The 19,260-nt window shown below is 40.8% G+C and overlaps 1 protein-coding gene across 1 annotated transcript in view; it reads right to left on the reverse strand.

Moving 5' to 3' along the window:
• The window catches only part of LOC126191252 (transmembrane protein 209), a 133,810-nt gene that overhangs the window by 51,695 nt on the left and 62,855 nt on the right, over positions 1-19,260 (reverse strand). Inside the window, exons 5-7 of the mRNA XM_049932061.1 lie at positions 15,492-15,683; positions 13,468-13,590; positions 5,203-5,345 (exon numbers count right to left, since the gene is read on the reverse strand). Coding sequence (XP_049788018.1) covers positions 5,203-5,345; positions 13,468-13,590; positions 15,492-15,683 — 458 coding nt within the window. The remainder of the gene's footprint in view (positions 1-5,202; positions 5,346-13,467; positions 13,591-15,491; positions 15,684-19,260) is intronic.

Below are 19,260 nucleotides of genomic sequence, written 5' to 3' on the forward strand. Positions count from 1 at the left end.
TTAGAGATTGAGAGCAAAGAAAATTGGGTGGCATCTCTATTTCGAGACTTCCATTTTAGTGCCATTAAGATTTTTGCCACTTGTCATTCCATTATTTACCATTCATTGCATGCATGTTAGAATCTGCAGCTGGTGGAGAAGAAAGCCAACTGGGACAAAGAGACAACTTTAGAAGATAGGTGGTAAGCAAACCTCACTCTGTTGAGCTAGGGAAAATTGCAAGACATCTTCATTAACAATTGATCAATGCAGCTCTCCACATGCAACAATTCACAAAGAACAACTTGTGCTGTCAGCACACCCAAAACAGCAGCAACATTACATGTCTCATCCCAATTAATTAATTAATTGCTTAGTTAGGGATGGGTAGGAACTGCTACAATTACTTGCAAAGTAGTGATGAAGAGTGGCTCCCTTTATTGATAAATATGACCATTCCATCTGTAGATATCTTCCTAATTAGACTTATTTTTGTGGAAGCTACATACTCTTATCACAGAGGCAATGATGTTTTCATAATACGTTTCCCACAGACGAACCGGACTCCTGAACCATTTTTCATTCACTGGAGTATTGTAATTATTTATCAGTAATTTTTTCTCTCATTATCCTATTCTTGCCTTCGATATGGTGAGCCTACAACCATAGGAGAGCAGTACAGAAGGCTCGAATTGGTCTCTACATGGCTTTGAATACCAGTCATTCTAGAAATATATTTTGGTCTACGAAATCAAACAAAAGTAGTGTAATATGGTCACGGTTTTGTTCCCATTTACTCCATATATTGGTTTGTATTAACCTCCTCTCTCTGTGAGAACACTGACAGTTTTGCGACTGTATGATCTTGTGATTTTCTGCTTTATACTTTCTGTGTTATACTTCCATAATGTTAGTTTGATCTTGGTGTCCTGTATTTGTGTTACAGTATTAGCTTCTGATATTAGTTTTCTCACAGCCACATCAAAAGAAGCAGTGGTAGTCAAGTGCTGCAATTGCCTTTAAAGTTAGCTGTGTGTGGGGTTGGGGTGGGGGGGGGGGGGGGGGGTTGGCAGGAGGGGTGGAGAGTTAGAAGTAGTCATCATAATGTATATTATAGTAATCTTAAGGTAGGGCTCAACAGCTCACTTGTTTAAAGTGTGAACACTTTCCCTTGCACACTAACTTGCTCATGAGAAGAATTGCTGTCATCTGGAGAGCGGTTGAAATGTGCGCACTCCATGTAGTTCCAATAACACAGAAAAAGCACCAACTGTGTGATAGGGGAGGGTCAACGATGATGGTGGTACCTTCTAATAGCAGCAATGGCCAGGCCACATTGTGCAAGATCACTAATTTTTTTTCGAATTTCAATCTGCAGTGTGAGAAAACTTATGCTTTTACACAAAAGCACAAGTTCACAAAATGTTTACTGTATCATCACACTGAATACTTTCAGGAAGTTCAATTAACAAATGCACTATATGTCTTAGCACATCAAATAAATTTGAAGGGCCTGACTGTATACAAGAGGTTTTAGAACTTGAAAGGAACATCTCTGATGAGTTGGAAGAAAAATCAAGTGAACATGCCATTCCAACAAGCCACAAAACTGCATCACTTTTAGCAAATTCCTTGTAGCCATTAACGGATGGTAAATTCATAAAATAATACTTTGTACATGCAGTTGAACATTTATGTCCAGTACTGGTAGAACAGTTTCGAGTGCTGGCAGTATTAAATGTGAAACTCATGTATCCATCACAAGTTACCTCAGATAATGTTCACAGCCAACTTGCAGAACATTTCGGAAGAGTTTTTTTGCATTTTCTTTACTGCTCTTTGAAAGTGAACATATCACAGGTACACAGTGGGATGCAACATTCTTAGCAATGTTGAAGCCAGTATAGAAAAGGTTGGTTTCTCATGGAATTCTATATTCTGTGTGTCTACTGACTGAGTACCAGACATTTTCATAAATGAATCAGGAGCTAAAATGCAATTGAAAGGGAAATATAAATGCTCCAAAGTACCCACCACACACTGATCTGCAACTCTAAGTAACTGCAGTGTAACAGGAAGCATAAAAGCAGTCTAAATTTCTCCAAGCACTTCCCTTATGATTGATTTCCTCATTTACACTTGTCTCCACACAGCTCCCAACCCTATTCCCTGTGATGACGGAGAGGGCACAGTACCCATTGTTCACAGGCCTACGATCACTGTCTGTTCGTGGAGCACATTTGCTATGAAGCCCTGTCTTAAGGTCTTTAATCCTCCTGTCCTCTATGTATATGGTACACTCCCTTCCTCATCCCTGGTTGATGATCCAGCAACCCTCTACTGTAGGTGGGTTTGCTTTTACAGCATTTGAAGCATCTGATAAACTTTTTAACAAAATGTCAAATTTTATCGTGTTTATAGATTCATCTTGCATGAGCACCAATAGCATGGGAGTGTTTAATGCAATTATAAGTGTGGCCATTCTCTCTAATATCTCATTAATATTTTTAAAAATTTATTTTTTACTTCAAAGATTCGAATACTTGTCCATTCTTTTTTTAACTTTTTCATATCTATCTCCCCTATATCCTAGTTGTTTGTTTCATTGAAGCAACATGCAAACATGATTAACAGTTCTGCAGTAGCTGCTACATGTCGTTGGCTAATATTTCCTTGAATACTGTAACATCACAAAGTTGTGGTTAGGCAAGGATAAGAGTGTGGCTTCAATTACTACCCTAACAGTGTGTCTATCTACCTGTTGTTCTGCCATTACTTACTTAAAATGAACTGCTGAATTTATAGTTATCGATTTTATTTTTATCTTCTTTTACTTAACACATGCCTCAAACCGACTACCAGTAACATGACAATGAGACCGTTGTCTCTTGGTACCCATAGTTAACTTGATCAAGTATTATCAAACAAGCTGAATGCAAATGATGATTACTCATACAGCTGCCGAGAGTCTTATGTATCCACCACACAGCACAGCTGGTGCTGCCAACAATCCTTCATGTAACATATTATTAACAGTAGTTTTTTAAATAACACCCTGCATTTGCATTAAGGATTGCCTTGCAATAGTTGACAGCTGATGTGACAATACTGTAGTGCCACAAGAAAAAACAAATGATCATGTAATTATGATCAAAGTATAGGCAATTGCTGCAATATTTTTTGTCCCTTTTGTGGACTGGGCATATCAGACCACCTATCTATTCTCCAGGTATTACCTCTAATTCAAGTCCTACCTGCTACATAATACCTCACAGTATAACATGTCTCTCCTTCTTTCTAGTAGTTCTGCCCGAATTCCATTGTTTGCAGGTGTGTGTCCGTGTTGTTGTTGTTGTTGTTGTTGTTCAGAATGCTGTTTTCTTCTTTAGCTCTTTGACAATGACAGCTGCCATCTCACCTCACTGCTCTCCTTCCACCATTCCCTTGACATTCATCTATAGGCGAGTCAGTCTCAGAAGATCCTGACAGCTGCAGTGGGCTGGGCGATGCTACTTTGCATGGCTACCTCAACCATTCTCTTAAAGCTATTTTGTAAACGTCTCTAAGGCATTGCCTATGTGCTGTCGCAGCTATATAGAAAACTAATGTTTTCACCTGCAGCCATTAGCACTACACAGCTGAAAGCTGGCAACAGTGCTTTAAGCTGCCGGTGATCTTCACATACCGAATGAACTCTAGTTCTAATAATACATTTGTTTGTGTGGCTGTGCAGCTGTTAACATCTGTTATAATAGATTATCTGTCTTGATCTGACTGAGATGTAATAAAAATAATTACACCAGATGCGTTTCGCTTTTATTTACAAAGCATCTTCTGTGGTATTCTGTAAATTGGATACACATGTTTGTACATTTATTTTTTGACAAACTGCCTATTGTCTTCTGTCTCGGGTTCTTCGGCCAACGTTTATCTAATGATTTTTCTGACGTTTCGCCAGCACGAGTGGCTGGCATTGTCAAAGCTTCACCCTCCATTGCCGGTGGTGAACTGGAGCCGAGCTCGCGGCCGCAGACTATATGTACCTGACACGCCAATGCCCGAGGGCTTCTCCGTGGTCATTTCCGGTGCGGACTCAGGACATTTCATTGAGAAGCTGAAGAAACTGAAACTTGCACCAAACGACATCCTGGTCAGCTTTGATGTTGTTTCGTTATTTACGAAAATGCCACTCAGTGCCGCTCTGGAGCACATCGGTTCCATTTTCCCGCAAGACATCAAAAAGCTCTTCCATGCCTGTCTCACCACGAGCTATTTCACGTGGAATGGCGGGAGAAGGGGGGAGCGAGGGGGAGGGGAGATTGGGAGGAGAGTGGGAGAGGGGGAGGGAGGTGGAGAGGAGGAGGGAGGGGGAGGGAGGTGGAGAGGAGGAGGGAGGGGGAGGGAGGTGGAGAGGAGGAGGGAGGGGGAGGGAGGTGGAGAGGAGGAGGGAGGGGGAGAGGGGGAGGGAGGGGGAGAGGTGGGGGTAGAGGTGGGGGGTAGAGGTGGGGGAGAGGTGGGGGGAGAGGGGGAGGGGCAGGGAGGGAGAGGGAGGGGAGAGGGGGAGGGAGGGGAGAGAGGGAGGGGAGAGGGGGAGGGAGGGGAGAGGGGGAGGGAGGGGAGAGGGGGAGGGAGGGGAGAGGGAGGGGGGAGGGGGAGGGAGGGGAGAGGGGGAGGGAGGGGAGAGGGGGAGGGAGGGGAGAGGGGAGATTATAATAATCAATAAGTTTACACTTTGGTTTAGCATTTGTCAATAACACAACTTAAGTGGTGGTGGTGGTGGTGGTGGTGGTGGTGGTGGCGGCGGCGGCAGTGGTAGGCCAGAGATACTGCTACAAAGGACTATAATTGATACACCATAGCAATAGACCACCACTGATCACATTTTCACAAACACAGCTTGGCAAGTTTAAATGCAGCACAAAATCACAATATTTCAGTTTCAGGGATGGGACCACCAGTGTCATTACAACTGGTAGCTGTTGAAAATCAGTTACCTACTGTCAAGTGAGAGTTGTATTTAACAGCTAGCAAGTTTTAACTCTTATGTAGCACTAATATTTTCAAATATTTTATGAAGCATATTCTGGAACAGAAAGGAAATGAACTGCAAGATAAGAAGAATACAACACTGATGGACATCCTTAAATAAATGTGACAAAAATAAATGTTGAAACAAATGCAGTAAAATATAAATTAAGTGAACATATTTTCTGTGTAGTTTACCATACGAAGGTTGGCAGTCCACTGGGTAAGAACTTTGACATCAACACCAAGGCGGCGCCACACTTCCAGATTTTTATTCTGAAGTGATGATGGTGATCCTGGCTCCTCAGTTTGATGACTACTGGGGCTGGTTGAGACCTGCACTGCATAGTAATTTCATAATTACACAGTGTTTTTGTACAAAATTCAATACAAATGTCAATATAACACTGGCTACAGCAATCTAGCCTCTAATACAAGCTGTTCCATCCTGTGTGCTCACTGGCAGGTAGTAAGGTACCCACGTGAAAAAAGTGCAGGGGTGGGCAAGAAGGTGATGCATGGGCAGCTTATGTGAGAATGTTGCACCAACCAAGCACAAGCAGGCAGCAGTGGCCAAGTGGTACAATCTGCGCAACAGGGCTGTCTGGCAGACAGCCTATATGGCTACGTTTGCCTGAGGATGAGCTGAAATGCAACAGGGTGCACCCGTGCCCTATGGGGCTGCAATGGAATAACCTGCTCTAATAGGTGTTTGTCATGGAAATGATACAAGCTTTAGGGTGGACATAATTAAAACAAAAGTGTTTCTCGATGAGGCAGGACCTTCTCATGAAATTTCAATCACCGACTTCCTCCTCCAAACGTGAAAATATTTTGTCATCAATCTACATAGGGAGAAATGACCACCACAAGAAAATAAGCAAAATCAGAGCTCACTTGGAAAGATATAGGTGTTCGATTTTTCGGCATGCTGTCCGAGGAATAACAGAATTATTGTGAAGGTTGTTTCATGAATCCTCTGCCAGGCACTTAAGTGTGATTTGCGAAGTAGCCAGGTAGATGTAATAAGTAAAACAGGGTGTATAAGTGGACATGGACAAAAAAATTTCCGGATTTTTCCCAGATGTCCCAGTTAAAAATACATACTTTCCCAGGTGAAAATACACTTTTTTCATGTTAAGTGACAGAACACTTTCTCTCGGAACCATAAAACTTATCAACTGTTTGAACGGTTAAAGGCTTTATATGCCAGCGTAGAACTTCCCAGCACTTCTGAAAACAACCCTCCCCCCCCCCAATAAAAAAAAGGAACATGCAGTTTGGAAAGATCTTTGATGTGCAGCAGCATGTACACTGCATATTTTGGTATTATGAAAGTATATATTTGAATTCCACCAAACAAAGCATGTTACTTTTCGAAGCATTGAAATGGAGATTGCGATGCGCTTTAGTAAGCCAGTTATAGCTGATGACACATGATCTCGCCAGCAGATATTCAGAGCAGAAACATGTGATGTAGTCTGCCAGTATCAACCAACATCGCTTTTCAGTAGCACGAACACACAAATAGGAAATGTTAATGGTTTAAATTAATATACATAGTGTATCTACACGAAAAGCTAAGCTTTCACACATAATACTGGTATTTTTTGCATGTGTAAAACTTTAATATACACCACACAAATGTGCCAGTAAGATTTTAAATAATACATTAACATCTGGGCTCAAAATTCTTCTTGAGTTGTTGGCCCTCAGGGTGTTTAAGCTTTAAACGAGAATCAAATGTTCTGTGATTTAAGAAATTCAAAGCACATTTACACATGTAACATAATTCACGTTTGCATAAAATGAAATTTACTTTGAAAGTAACGCTTTTCAACAACCATTTGCAATACTTTCCCACAACCTGTTAGAATTCCTTTCAGCAGTTGTCATCGAGCGCCAGAAAACACTGTTACTGTGGTCGCACAGCCAGTACCAGTACTGTTTTATCTCATGTCTGGCTATTATGGCAGAATGCCATATGTATCAGGAGGTAAAAACTGGTACTTGTAATTCAGCAAACAGTTCACACAATCCAATACTGTGGAATGAAAGACTTCATTTCAAATAAATTGACTGCCTCTGCAGAAAAGATTAATAAAAACCAAATTTCTGTAGCAAATCAACAAAAGTAAGTTCAGTGTTCTGCAAGGCAATTAATGCTTGACTGGCAAAATCCTGAAAATAAAATAAAACCACGAAACTAAGACTAAATACATATTTTAGCTTCCATAAATATGTGAATGTATCTTAATTCATGTGCTAGCTCTCAGCCCCAGAAATCCATTTTGTTTTCATCTGACGTGAGAGTTGTAAACAAAGAAGAAACAATGAAATCACTAAACCTAAACAAGGGTCACATGGAGACTACTCCCCTCTCCACTGCAACTTACGACTGCTCTGCGCATGTGCGAATCTGGCAACTTGGGCTCGCCAAAAGCATTTTTTCCAGCTAGTGTCTGGCTGCTTGTTGTTACTGCCGATACAGCTAACAGCCGTACTTCAAGCAGCCATATGTGGGAGCAGGTACTGCTCATGTGTGACTCTACAGCGCATGTGCACAAGCCCACTGGCAACTGCTCAAACCAACATCATGTAAACCGTTGTGACGTCATGGTCATCGGAAGCAGTTTGTTGTTTCAAAGTATTGCATAGTCTTCATCCCAAAGCCTTTAACACATTTTGGTGTTGGGAGATACTTTTGTATGCATTGTGTTATGTTGTTGGAAATGGTGTATTTCCTTTGCAACTTGAGTTTATTTTGGTTTTCTTTCACTAGTTTGTGTTTCATTGAGTAGCGGGCTAAAGTATTTTTTTTTTTTTGTATCATTTCTCACCAGTCAAAATTTAAAAAATTTAACTGAAAACTAAAACAATGAAAAATACCCAGAATTCTAAAAAATTCCCGTGTTTTTCCCGTTTTTCTCCTGGATGAAAAAATTCCCAGGTTTTTCTCGGATCTCCCAGTTGACCCAGGTTGTATACACCCTGATACAGTTCATATCCCAACAAATTTTTTGAGTCATCTGTCTTTCGACTGGTTCGATGCGGCCTGCCACGAATTCCTCTCCTGAGCCAACCTCTTCATCTCAGTACTTGCAATTTACATTCTCAATTATTTGCAAGCTGTATTCCAATATCTGTCTTCCTCTGCAGTTATTACCCTGCACAGCTACCTCTAGTGCTGAGGAAGTTATTCCCTGATGTCTTAACAGATCTGCTATCATTCTGTCTCTTCTTCTTGCCAGGGTTTTCGCACATATTTCTTTCCTCTGATTCTGCATAGAACATCCTCATTCCTTAGCTTATCAGTCCACCTAATTTTCAACATTCACCCGTCGCACCACATCTCAAATGCTTCAATTATCTTGTTCCAGTTTTCCCACAGGCCATATTTCACTACCATACAATGTTGTGCACCAAACAGACATTCTCAGAGATTTCTTCCTCAAATTATAGCCGTGTTTAATATAGCAGACTTCTGTTGGTCAGGAATCCCCTTTTTGTCACTGCTACTCTGCTTTTATGTTGTCCTTGATCTGTCTGTCATTGGTTATTTTGCTGCCTAGGTAGTAGAAGTTCTTAACTTTACCTACTTCATGACCATCAATCCTGATGTTAAGTTTCTCGCTGTTCTCTTTTTCTGCTACTTCTCATTAACAAACTGCCTATTGGCTTCTGTCTCGGGTTCTTCGGCCGACGTTCATCTAATGATTTTTCTGACGTTTCGCCAGCACGAGTGGCTGGCATTATCAAAGCTTCACCCTCCATTGCCGGTGGTGAACTGGAGGCGAGCTTGCGGCCGCAGACTATATGTACCTGGCGCGCCAACGTCCGAGGGCTTCTCCACGGTCATTTCCGGTGCGGTTCTTCTCTTGCTACCTGCGACGGTCGTTCGCTGCAGTACGGGAAGCCAGGATCCGTTTACCTTAAGGCTTTCCTCCTTCTTGTTTAAACTGTTCGCGTGTTTTTGGATTTCTACAGCTTCTCTGAACAAGCGCGTGTGATAGTGCTTCTCTACAGCTAGAACTTCCGTGTCGGCGAATTTTATTACGTGGTCGGTCTCATTCAGTGCGTGCTCTGCCATGGCAGATTTCTCAGGAATTCACCGAGACACTTGAACAGCCTCCATGCCAACATAACATTTACCATGGAAGTAGAAAAGGACAAGAAACTGCCATTTCTAGATGTGCTGGTCACAAGGGACGGCGAAAACCTGGGACACAGCGTGTATCGAAAACCGACACACACAGACCGATACCTGCACAAACTGTCGAACCACCACCCGAGCCAGAGAAGAGGCATGATTAGTACGCTCGTAAAGAGAGCAGGACGAATATGTGAGCCTCAACACCTCAAACGAGAAACGCAACACCTGGAAACTGTTCTGAGGAGCAATGGGTACTCCACAAATTACATTAGAAGTGTAACAGAGCCAAACACTCGGCGAAGTAAGGAACCAGAAAAAGAAATGTCGGGTACGGCCTTTCTGCCATACATTCCCAGAGTGACGGACAGAATCGGCCGTATATTGCGCAAACACGGCGTAAAGACCATTTTCAAATCGACAAGGAAGATCAAAGAGTGTCTTAGATCGGCGAAGGAGAAAAGAGACCCACTTGCAATGTCAGGAATATACCGTATACCTTGCACATGCGGAAAAGTTTATGTCGGAATGACTGGACGATCCATTAACACCAGGATCAAAGAGCATAAGCGACATTGCAGATTGGGGCAGGTGGAGAAATCTGCCATGGCAGAGCACGCACTGAATGAGACCGACCACGTAATAAAATTCGCCGACACGGAAGTTCTGGCTGTAGAGAAGCACTATCACACGCGCTTGTTCAGAGAAGCTGTAGAAATCCAAAAACACGCGAACAGTTTAAACAAGAAGGAGGAAAGCCTTAAGGTAAACGGATCCTGGCTTCCCGTACTGCAGCGAACGACCGTCGCAGGTAGCAAGAGAAGAACCGCACCGGAAATGACCGTGGAGAAGCCCTCGGACGTTGGCGCGCCAGGTACATATCGTCTGCGGCCGCGAGCTCGCCTCCAGTTCACCACCGTCAATGGAGGGTGAAGCTTTGACAATGCCAGCCACTCGTGCTGGCGAAACGTCAGAAAAATCATTAGATGAACGTCGGCCGAAGAACCAGAGACAGAAGCCAATAGGCAGTTTGTCAACAAGTGGCCACGAAAGCCTTAACAATTTTGTACTTCTCATTACTTTCATCTTTCTTCAATTTACTCTCAACCTTATTCTGTACTCATTATACTGTTCATTTCATTCAGCAAATCATATATTTCTTCTTCACTTTCACTGAGGGTAGCAATGTCATCAGTGAATAGTGTCACTGATATCCTTTCACCTCGAATTTTAATTCCACTCCTGAATCTTTCCTTTATTTCCATCATTGCTTCTTTTATATATAATTGAACAGTAGGAGTGAAAGATTACAACCCTGTCTTTCACCATTTTTAATCAGACATCTGTCTTACACCCTTTTTAATCCAAGCACCCTGTTCTTGGTCTCTTCTCTTATTATTCCCTCTGGGCTCTTGTACATGTGTACATTACCCATCTCTCCCTGTAGATTACCGCTATTTCCCAATAATTTTGAACATCTTGCACCCTTTGACATTATCCAATGCTTTTTTGAGGTTAAAAAATCATATAAACATGACTATTTTTCTCTAATCTTACTTCCATTATCAAACACAACATCGGAACTGCCTCTCTGGTGCCCTTACGTTTCCTAAGGCCAAACTGATCTGTATGTAAAACACCATCAATTTTCTTTTCCTTTCTCCTGTAAATTATTCGTGTCAGCAACTTGGATGGGTAAGCTGTTGAGCTGACTGCGATGGGGGAAAAAAAACAAAAAATATATATCTCGCACTTGTCAGCTCTTGCAGTCTTGGGAATTATGTGGATGATATTTCTCCGAAAGTCAGATGGTATATCGCGAGTCATACATTCTCCACACCAACGTGTATAGTCTTTTTGTTGCCACATCCCCTAACAATTTCAGAAATTGTGATGGAATGTTGACTATCTCTTCTGCCCCATTTGATATTCTGCCTTATTTGATATTAAAGTCTTCCATAGCTCTTTTAAATTCTGATTCTAATACTGGATCCTCTATCTCTTCTAAATTGACTCCTGTTCCTCCTCCTATCACATCAGACAAAATCTGCCCCCCCCCCCCCCCCCCATAGTGGCCTTCAATGTACTCTTTCCACTTATCCACTTTCCCCTCTGCATTTAGCAGTGGATTTACTGTTGCACTCTTAATGTTACCACCCTTGCTTTTAATTTCACCGAAGGTTTTTTTTTACCTTCCTATATGCTGAGTCAGTCCTTCACATTTTTCATGTAGCCACTTCATCTTAGCTTCCCTGCACTACCTATTTATTTATTTATTTATTTATTTATTTATTTCCTCAGTGACGTGTATGTCTGTATTCCTGAATTTCCCTGAACATTTTTGTATTTCCTTCTTTCATTGATCAACTGAAGTATTTCTTCTGTTACCCATGGTTTCTTTGCAGTTACCTTCTTTGTAACTACATTTTTCTTCTCAACTTTGATTGACCTTTTTAGAGATGTCCAATTCTCTTCCACTGCACTGCCTACTGAGCTATTCCTTACTGCAGTCACAACTGGCCTTAGAGAACTTCAAGCGTATTTCTTCATTCCTTAGTACTTCCATATCCCACTTCTTTGCATTTCATTCTTCGTGACTGATCGCAAACTTCAGCCTACTCTTCATCACTATTACACCGTGATCTGAGTCTATATCTTCTCCAGGATACAACTTACCATCCAATATATGACTTTGGAATCTCTGACCATGATGTAATCCAACTGAAATCCTTCCATGTCTCCCAGCCTTTCACAGTACATCATGTCATCCTCCTCTCGTGGTGCTTGAACAGAGTATTTGCTATTACTAGCTGAAATTTATTACACAGCTCAATTAGTCTTTCTCCTCTCATTCCTAGTACCAAGCCAGTATTCTCCCACAACCCTTTCTTCTACTCCTTTCCTTACAACCGTATTCCAGTCCCCCAAGAACTGTTAAATTTTCAGCTCCCTTTACATACTGCATACCTGTTCAATATCATTGCATACTTAGTCTTTTCATCTTTAGCTTGCGATGTCTGCATGTAAACCTGAACTATTATTGGCAGTGCTGGTCTGCTGTTGATTTGGATGAGAACAATCTGATCACTGAACTGTTCACAGTAACACACGCTCAACCCTACCTTCCTATTCATAATGAACTGTACCCTCATTAACCAATGTGCGTTGCTGTTGCTATTACTCTCTACTCATCTAACCAAAAATCCTTGTCTTCTTTGAGTTTCACTTCACTAACCCCCACTATATCTAGATTCCTTCAATCCCTTGCACATCCGTTTTCAGATTTTGTAGCTTCCCCATCACATTCTAGTTTCTGACATTCTATGCCCCGACTCATAGAATGTTATCTTTTCCTTGGTTATTCAATCTTTTTCTCATGGTCGCCTACCCCTTATCAGTTCCTTCCCAGAGGTCTGAATGGGGGCCTATTCTGGAATCTTTTGCCAATGGAGAGATCACGATGACACTTTTTTAATAACACGCCACATTTCTGCAATTCTGATGTTACTATTATTAGTCTGCCAACTCCTTTACATACAACAGACACTTCATTGTGAATAGCAGAGTAATCACGTAAATGTAGGGAACATGAACAGCAAGCGTCTCCATTCATTTCTCTGGGGCATACCTGAAGTTCTGACTATTCATGTTGATCAATCCCCATGCAAGATAACATGGTATGCCCTCCTCACCAAGAAAAAGGCAATCTAGTCACAAATTTATACATCCAGATATTTGTATAAGTTTACCGATTCCAGTTGTGACTGTTATTGTTTGCAAAGTACACAATTTTACATTTGAAGCAGGTTGCAAGTATCCGTACCACTTCGAAATTTTACTACACTCGCACAACATTTTTGCAGCTTTTTTTCAGAGTACTCCATTATAGATAACTCACTTGCAAAAATTTTGAGGTTAGTATTATTAGTCTGCAAAATCTTTTACACACAACATGAATAGCAAGGGTCCTAAAACATTTCTCTGGAACATGCCTGATGTTATATCTACATCAGTTGATCAATCTCCATCTAAGATAACATGCTGCGCCCGCCCTATCAACAAAATGTCAATCCTGTCAAAATTTTGCATGATAAGCCTCATGACTGTGTTTTTGATAAGTGCAAATGCATAAGATGCTTTTTGGAAATCAAGAAATACGCCAGAGTCTGAAGATTGTAGCAAAGTAAAAAACATTCTATAAACAATGTTTAAATTATGATGAAACTTCTGACTTTTTTCCTTTTTTCTTTTAAGGATCCTGTTCTCATCTTTTTTTGTCCACCTCTATAGCACATACTGTAAATCTACTGTACCTGGACTAGGAGTTGCCAACTGGTATACATAACGCCCTGAAACTGGTGACAATTCTGACTTGCGCATACTAGGGCTCTTCCAATATGAGCTCAGAAAGTTTGTTGGTTGTTCCATTGTTTCACCTGTAATTACAAAACAAAATAAAATAAAATGTCTCAGCTGTAACCACAACTATAAAAATAAGAATAAATTATGTTCTCAAAATCAGAGCCCCTACCACTCTAATATTTTATATGCTGTGTCAAAAAGGATTACAATATTATGTACACCACAGCAATACTTATATGCTCGGTACAATAACTTGAGAAAAACTGTAAAATATCAGTGAGATAGAATTGTAGATCATTAAATTTAGAAGACAAAATTCCTGAAATAAAATAAAAGATAAAGCAGTCCTCAGCTCAAGGTCTTTCTGAGGTCATGTTCAGAATGTGTTGTGCAAGGTGTGCCTTCAATGCAGCTAAGTTTGCAATCAACACACTGAACACAACATCTTTCAGATAGCCCCACAGCCAGAAGTAACACAGATTAATATCAGGTGATTGGGACGGCCAGGCTGTAGGGAAATGGCGACTGATAATTCTAGCATTTCTGAAATGGCGCTTCAGCAGCTGATTAACTGGATTTGCAATGTGCGGAGGTGCGCCATCTTGAATAAAAATAATCCCATCCACACATCCACGCTGCTGGAGAGCTGGAATGACTTGGTTGCGCAAAAGACACTCATAATGCTTACCAGTGACAGTACATGTAACAGGACTGGAAGCACCTGTTTCTTCGAAAAAATATGGCCCTATGGTGCAATAAAACTACACTACATAGTGACCTTTTCAGGATGAAGTGGTACTGAATGATTTGCATGTGGATTTTCTGTTGCCCATATTCAACAGTTCTGTGTATTGACATATCCTGTCAGATGGAGGTGGGCTTCATCTGTCCACAAAATCTCACATGGGTAATCATTGTCCACTTCCATGAGAGCAAGAAATTCTAAAGCAAAGGTCTCTCTTGCTGGCACGTCAACAGGAAGCAACTCGTTCACATGGGTAATTTTGAATGGATAGCAAAGAAGGATATTTCATAGGATTTTACGCACTGCACTCTCGGGTATGTCCAATGTTCGGGCAATTTTCTGTGCACTACACGTTTGCACACCACCACGCCTCTCCTCCTGCAATGCTATGGCCACTGCTTCCACTGATGCTGCCGAATAAGTTCATTTCCTCCCTCTACCAGGTTGCACACCAAAAATACTAGTCTTTTTGAATTTCCAAATCATTTTCTCCAGACCCATGGCAGTCATTGGACCAACACCTTTTTTCAAACCCTTGTGTTCGGCACTTCTGCAGAGCAACGTGTACATAGTCACCATTTTTGTAATACAGCTTTACAAGCAGAGCACGATCCTGCATTGAGACAGTCCTGGCGAACATCGCAGACATGAAAGGAGGAAAACATGAGTACCTGGTGTGTTTATACCAACTTCAATGGGTCATGTGCATGACAGGTGTTTTCATTCACATATTCTATACAGCACCCCCACATATTGATCAATTTTTACATTATTTTTTTGTTCTGCCATACATTTTCCCCCTTCTCTGACAATATTCCATTGCAATTTGACGTCATTCTGACTAGTCGTGTTATTTCTACCGCGTTTTAAAAGTTTAACTTTAATTATAATCATCTGGTAATTGGTCATGGTGACTAGGAAGGAGGTTGTTGGTTTGGAATCTGTCGGGCGTTAGGAAAGGTAGTGTTCAATAGCGGTATGGCCACGGGCAACAGGGATGTTAGTGTAAAGTGAAGTGGCATCAATAGCGACGAGCAGGGCACCGTGTGGTAAAGGGATAGGAACTGTGGAAAGTCGGTGGAGGAAATAGTTTGTATCTTTTATATAGGAGGCTAAGTTCCGGGTAATAGGGTGAAGGTGTTGGTCTACGAGAGCAGACATTCTCTCAGTGGGGGCACAGTGAGACATCTGTAAACCCAAAATGTATATGTACAAAAGATACTGTCTTACCAACTGCAGCACACTTTTCCTTCACTTCATAATCCTTTAAATACTGCTGCAGAGAACGTTCGTTCTCAATAAAATCTACTGGTGATGAAGTGTAAAAGGAGACTTTGTCTGGAGAAACAGGGCTGGTCTCTGTGGCAGGAGGTGAACCAGGTGAAAAGTTCCACGATGTTGACGTAGTAGAAATATTAGATCCTGAAAGTGAATTATTTTTGTAATGTAACAAATACAAACACAAAATAAATATGTTTTTCTTGGAGCTCGTTACAAATACAAAAAAAATAAATTTTAAATTTTATTTCCCAGTAACCAAATAAATAAGCAGTTTTGAGGAGAGACTTGTCAAAGTTGCAAAGCCAAGCAGGCAGTGGATGATACAGGGTCACATACTGTAGCAGGTTTCTGAAAATTAAATATCAGTATGATTCTTACTGTTCTCTAAAACTCATTATTCGTAAATGTTCATAATAAACACGAACTCCTAATTCTAGGAGAATGCCAGTCTTGCTTCAGAATCTTAGTTTATAGGTTTTTGGCAGTTTGTCTGTGATCCTGTTCATCCAGTTATTAATCTGGTGTAGTATTATAATTAAATGGCATGAATAATGGCTTGATTTTCTATCAACTACTTTATTCACTGGTCCAAATTACATAATACAGCAAGACTGTCCATGCACAGCTTATTCAAACAGATGTCCTTGCAAGAAACAAGCAAAGTTACTCTTTTTAAGCATAACTAACATGACACAGACACTGACAGTTCTCAGTAGTGTGGAGCAAACATTAAATTTTCTACATGCCTAAGAACAAACAGAAACATTGAGAATATAATAGAAATAAAACATCCTTGGGTGGCTGGCACAAAAACTATTTTTGACAGTGCGAATTTGTAAGTATAAGCATTACAACACACATGCACCAGGGTCATTCCACGTCAGAACACGCAATAATTCAAGGATGTATAGCCCTCTATCTCAGATTTTCACAACCTTTGCACATTTGCTTATACTTGTAACATAGGAACTTCTGCAAAATCTTTTTGGTCTCAGACTACAACTTTATTTTATACTGAATTTTAAATGTAGTGATATTCTGATAACTGGGATCTGCAAGAATGGCAACGCAAAATGTACTTATCTATATAAATACCAATAACTCAGGTGTTTAAGAAGCTTTTGATATGGAGCTCTTTTCAAAAGTTAAGTAAGGCATGTAGCTAACAGATATCCTGTTAGTGAAGCAATAAAGTTACAAAAAAAATTTAAAAAATGTTAATGTATGTCAATTTTTGATTTCAGAAAAATTGCAATGATGTGGAGAAATGCTAATATCACATTTCTACCACTTGCTGGGAACCTGATTTTGTTCTTAAATAATTCCCTAGATTGTAAGCTTCCTAATAAAATAAAATTTTTTGGATCTTCTGCTAACTGACACACACAACTGAAATCAAAATACTTTTTCCTGTTAAGGAAAAGGGTCATTTTAAGTAAGTTAATCCACTCACTGTCTCAGATGCAAGGTATCAAATTAGCATTTTTATGTGCAACTCATTCAAGGCAGGAAAGTTAACTTTAAGTGCGAAAATTTATTTCCTTTCATTTGACTAATTCAGTAATTTTTTAAAGGTTATAATATGTATGATTTATGTGTTCAGCCAATCACCTGCTCACAGTGATAAAAAAGTATTCATGGACAGCAGTAGCTTTCTTGAAACCTTTATAGGCATGAAAACAATGCAACAATTGCTAAAATTCATTACTGAGAATAAATGGCATGGAACAATTAGTCTATTTGGCCTCAGTTGCTCTTTGTATTTTTGCGAAGACAGGCCATATCTGTTTGTGGTGTGGCTGTATCATTCCACTTGTATAAAGTATGTTGTTAAGTGAATTAGTGTTCAGTTAATCGCAATGAAACATGTGAACTCATGCACTTTTGGAAAATTACTAAAAACACCATGTCATTGACGACATATAAACTCTACAAAAAATAGAAGAGCTGAGTGGAGACCAACAAGATTTGATATTGCTGCGATCCAATATAAGCTTACCACAAGTTCAAGAAAGTGCTATTATATGAGGACATCACAGATACTATCACTTAAATGTTTTTGAAAGTCATCAAAGAACTTGTGATCCTTTCAAAACACAAAGACAAATAGTTAAAATACCTTTGAGGTCAGTTTGCTTGTCTTTGTCTAAAACATTAAGTGCTTCATGAATCTGTGTAAAACCAGGCCAAAAAGTGCCCGTAACATACTGAAAATTGGTGAACAGAAAATTGACCATCATTAGTCACTGTCCTCACCCATCCAGCCCCTTCCCTGTACCCACTCCAGCACTACACAGCCGTCATTCTACCACCACACCCAGTCTTCTTATTTTTCTCCTTTTCCACTCCCCAACTCCCCCCTGTCCACCGCCTAACCTGCAGCACTACACTGTCCGTCATCCCCACCATACTATCCCTCCCCCTGCCTGCCCCAGCCTCCTCCTTAAACCCCCCCCCCCCCCCGTCCCCTGCCAAGTTGCCACTCCCACCATGCACTGGTACCGCTGCTCACACTATAACTAAAGCCGCTTCAGTTATTGTGATCGTTTCACAGATTTTGTTACTGATAATAACTTGACACCAGTGCCTACGAGCTTTAATTTGTACGCTAAAGCACTGAAGATGATCATCATGTGATCAAAAATCGATTTTTCTGTCAATAATTCATCAAAATTATGCCCAACACTGACCTTGCTTCTCATTTTACTTATATGGTCATTGTGCACACAGCACTCTATGGAGTCGCCAATCAATACTCCAAATAGTTCATAGCAGGTTGTCTGGAACCACACCAGTGTCTATCTTACTCCACAGGCATCACAAGTACTGGTATGGTTTGTGGTCCCCAATGTCTTCTTGTGTTAGAACCTGATGGAGACATTCTTCTTGTTAAGTTGATTTCCTTCTGATTAACTCTGCCTTCAGCCCGTTATATGAATTTCTTTCAGGTGGCACAATGATTACGTCCTGCACCTTGGTGGTGTCTGATTTATGGCCAACGCTAAGTTCAAAGAATCAGCAAATATGCTCGAGTAGAAGCCAGCATCTACTTGCGTGAACAAGGTGGCTGGATAGTGAGGCCAGAAGGGCTGCAGTTGTACTGTGAGTCTTGACACAGTGAGCTTTGTCACTGCTGAGCTTTGTCATTGCTGAGCTTTCTGTGATCTTGCAAATCGTTTGGAAGAAATGCATTTCATCCTTGCACAACCTGTATCACACTGTTGCGTGGCCATCAATATGCCTTGTCTGCATCCAGTGCCAGTGCAGATAGTTCAGTCATCACATACTTGCACCAACTGGTGACTTTCCAGCCACTAAGACTCTTCACACAATCCCACACAAAATTATGTGGGACATTTGCCTCCTCCTAATAGTCAACTCTACCTGCTAACCATGATCGAGTGTTTCACGCGATGACCAGAATTAGCACCAGTGGACAATATCTCAACAGAAACTTCAGTGTATTCCTTCCTGCTTAACTAGGTGCCATAATTCAATTGTCTACTCCACATCATGACTGACTGCAAAAAACAGGTTGAGTTGGATCTATTTGCCAAGCTCATGGCATTCTCTGTAAAAGACACCAGAAAACAATGAGCCACCGCCTGGCCAGCAATGGGATGACTGAACATTGAGACTGATCTCTCAAAGCAGCAATGATATGACACAATACCAGGTGGATAGATGCTCTTCTGATGGTGGTGCAAAATGCCTATAA

This window comes from Schistocerca cancellata, chromosome 6 (genome assembly GCF_023864275.1).
Source record: "Schistocerca cancellata isolate TAMUIC-IGC-003103 chromosome 6, iqSchCanc2.1, whole genome shotgun sequence".
NCBI classification, from domain to species: domain Eukaryota; kingdom Metazoa; phylum Arthropoda; class Insecta; order Orthoptera; family Acrididae; genus Schistocerca; species Schistocerca cancellata.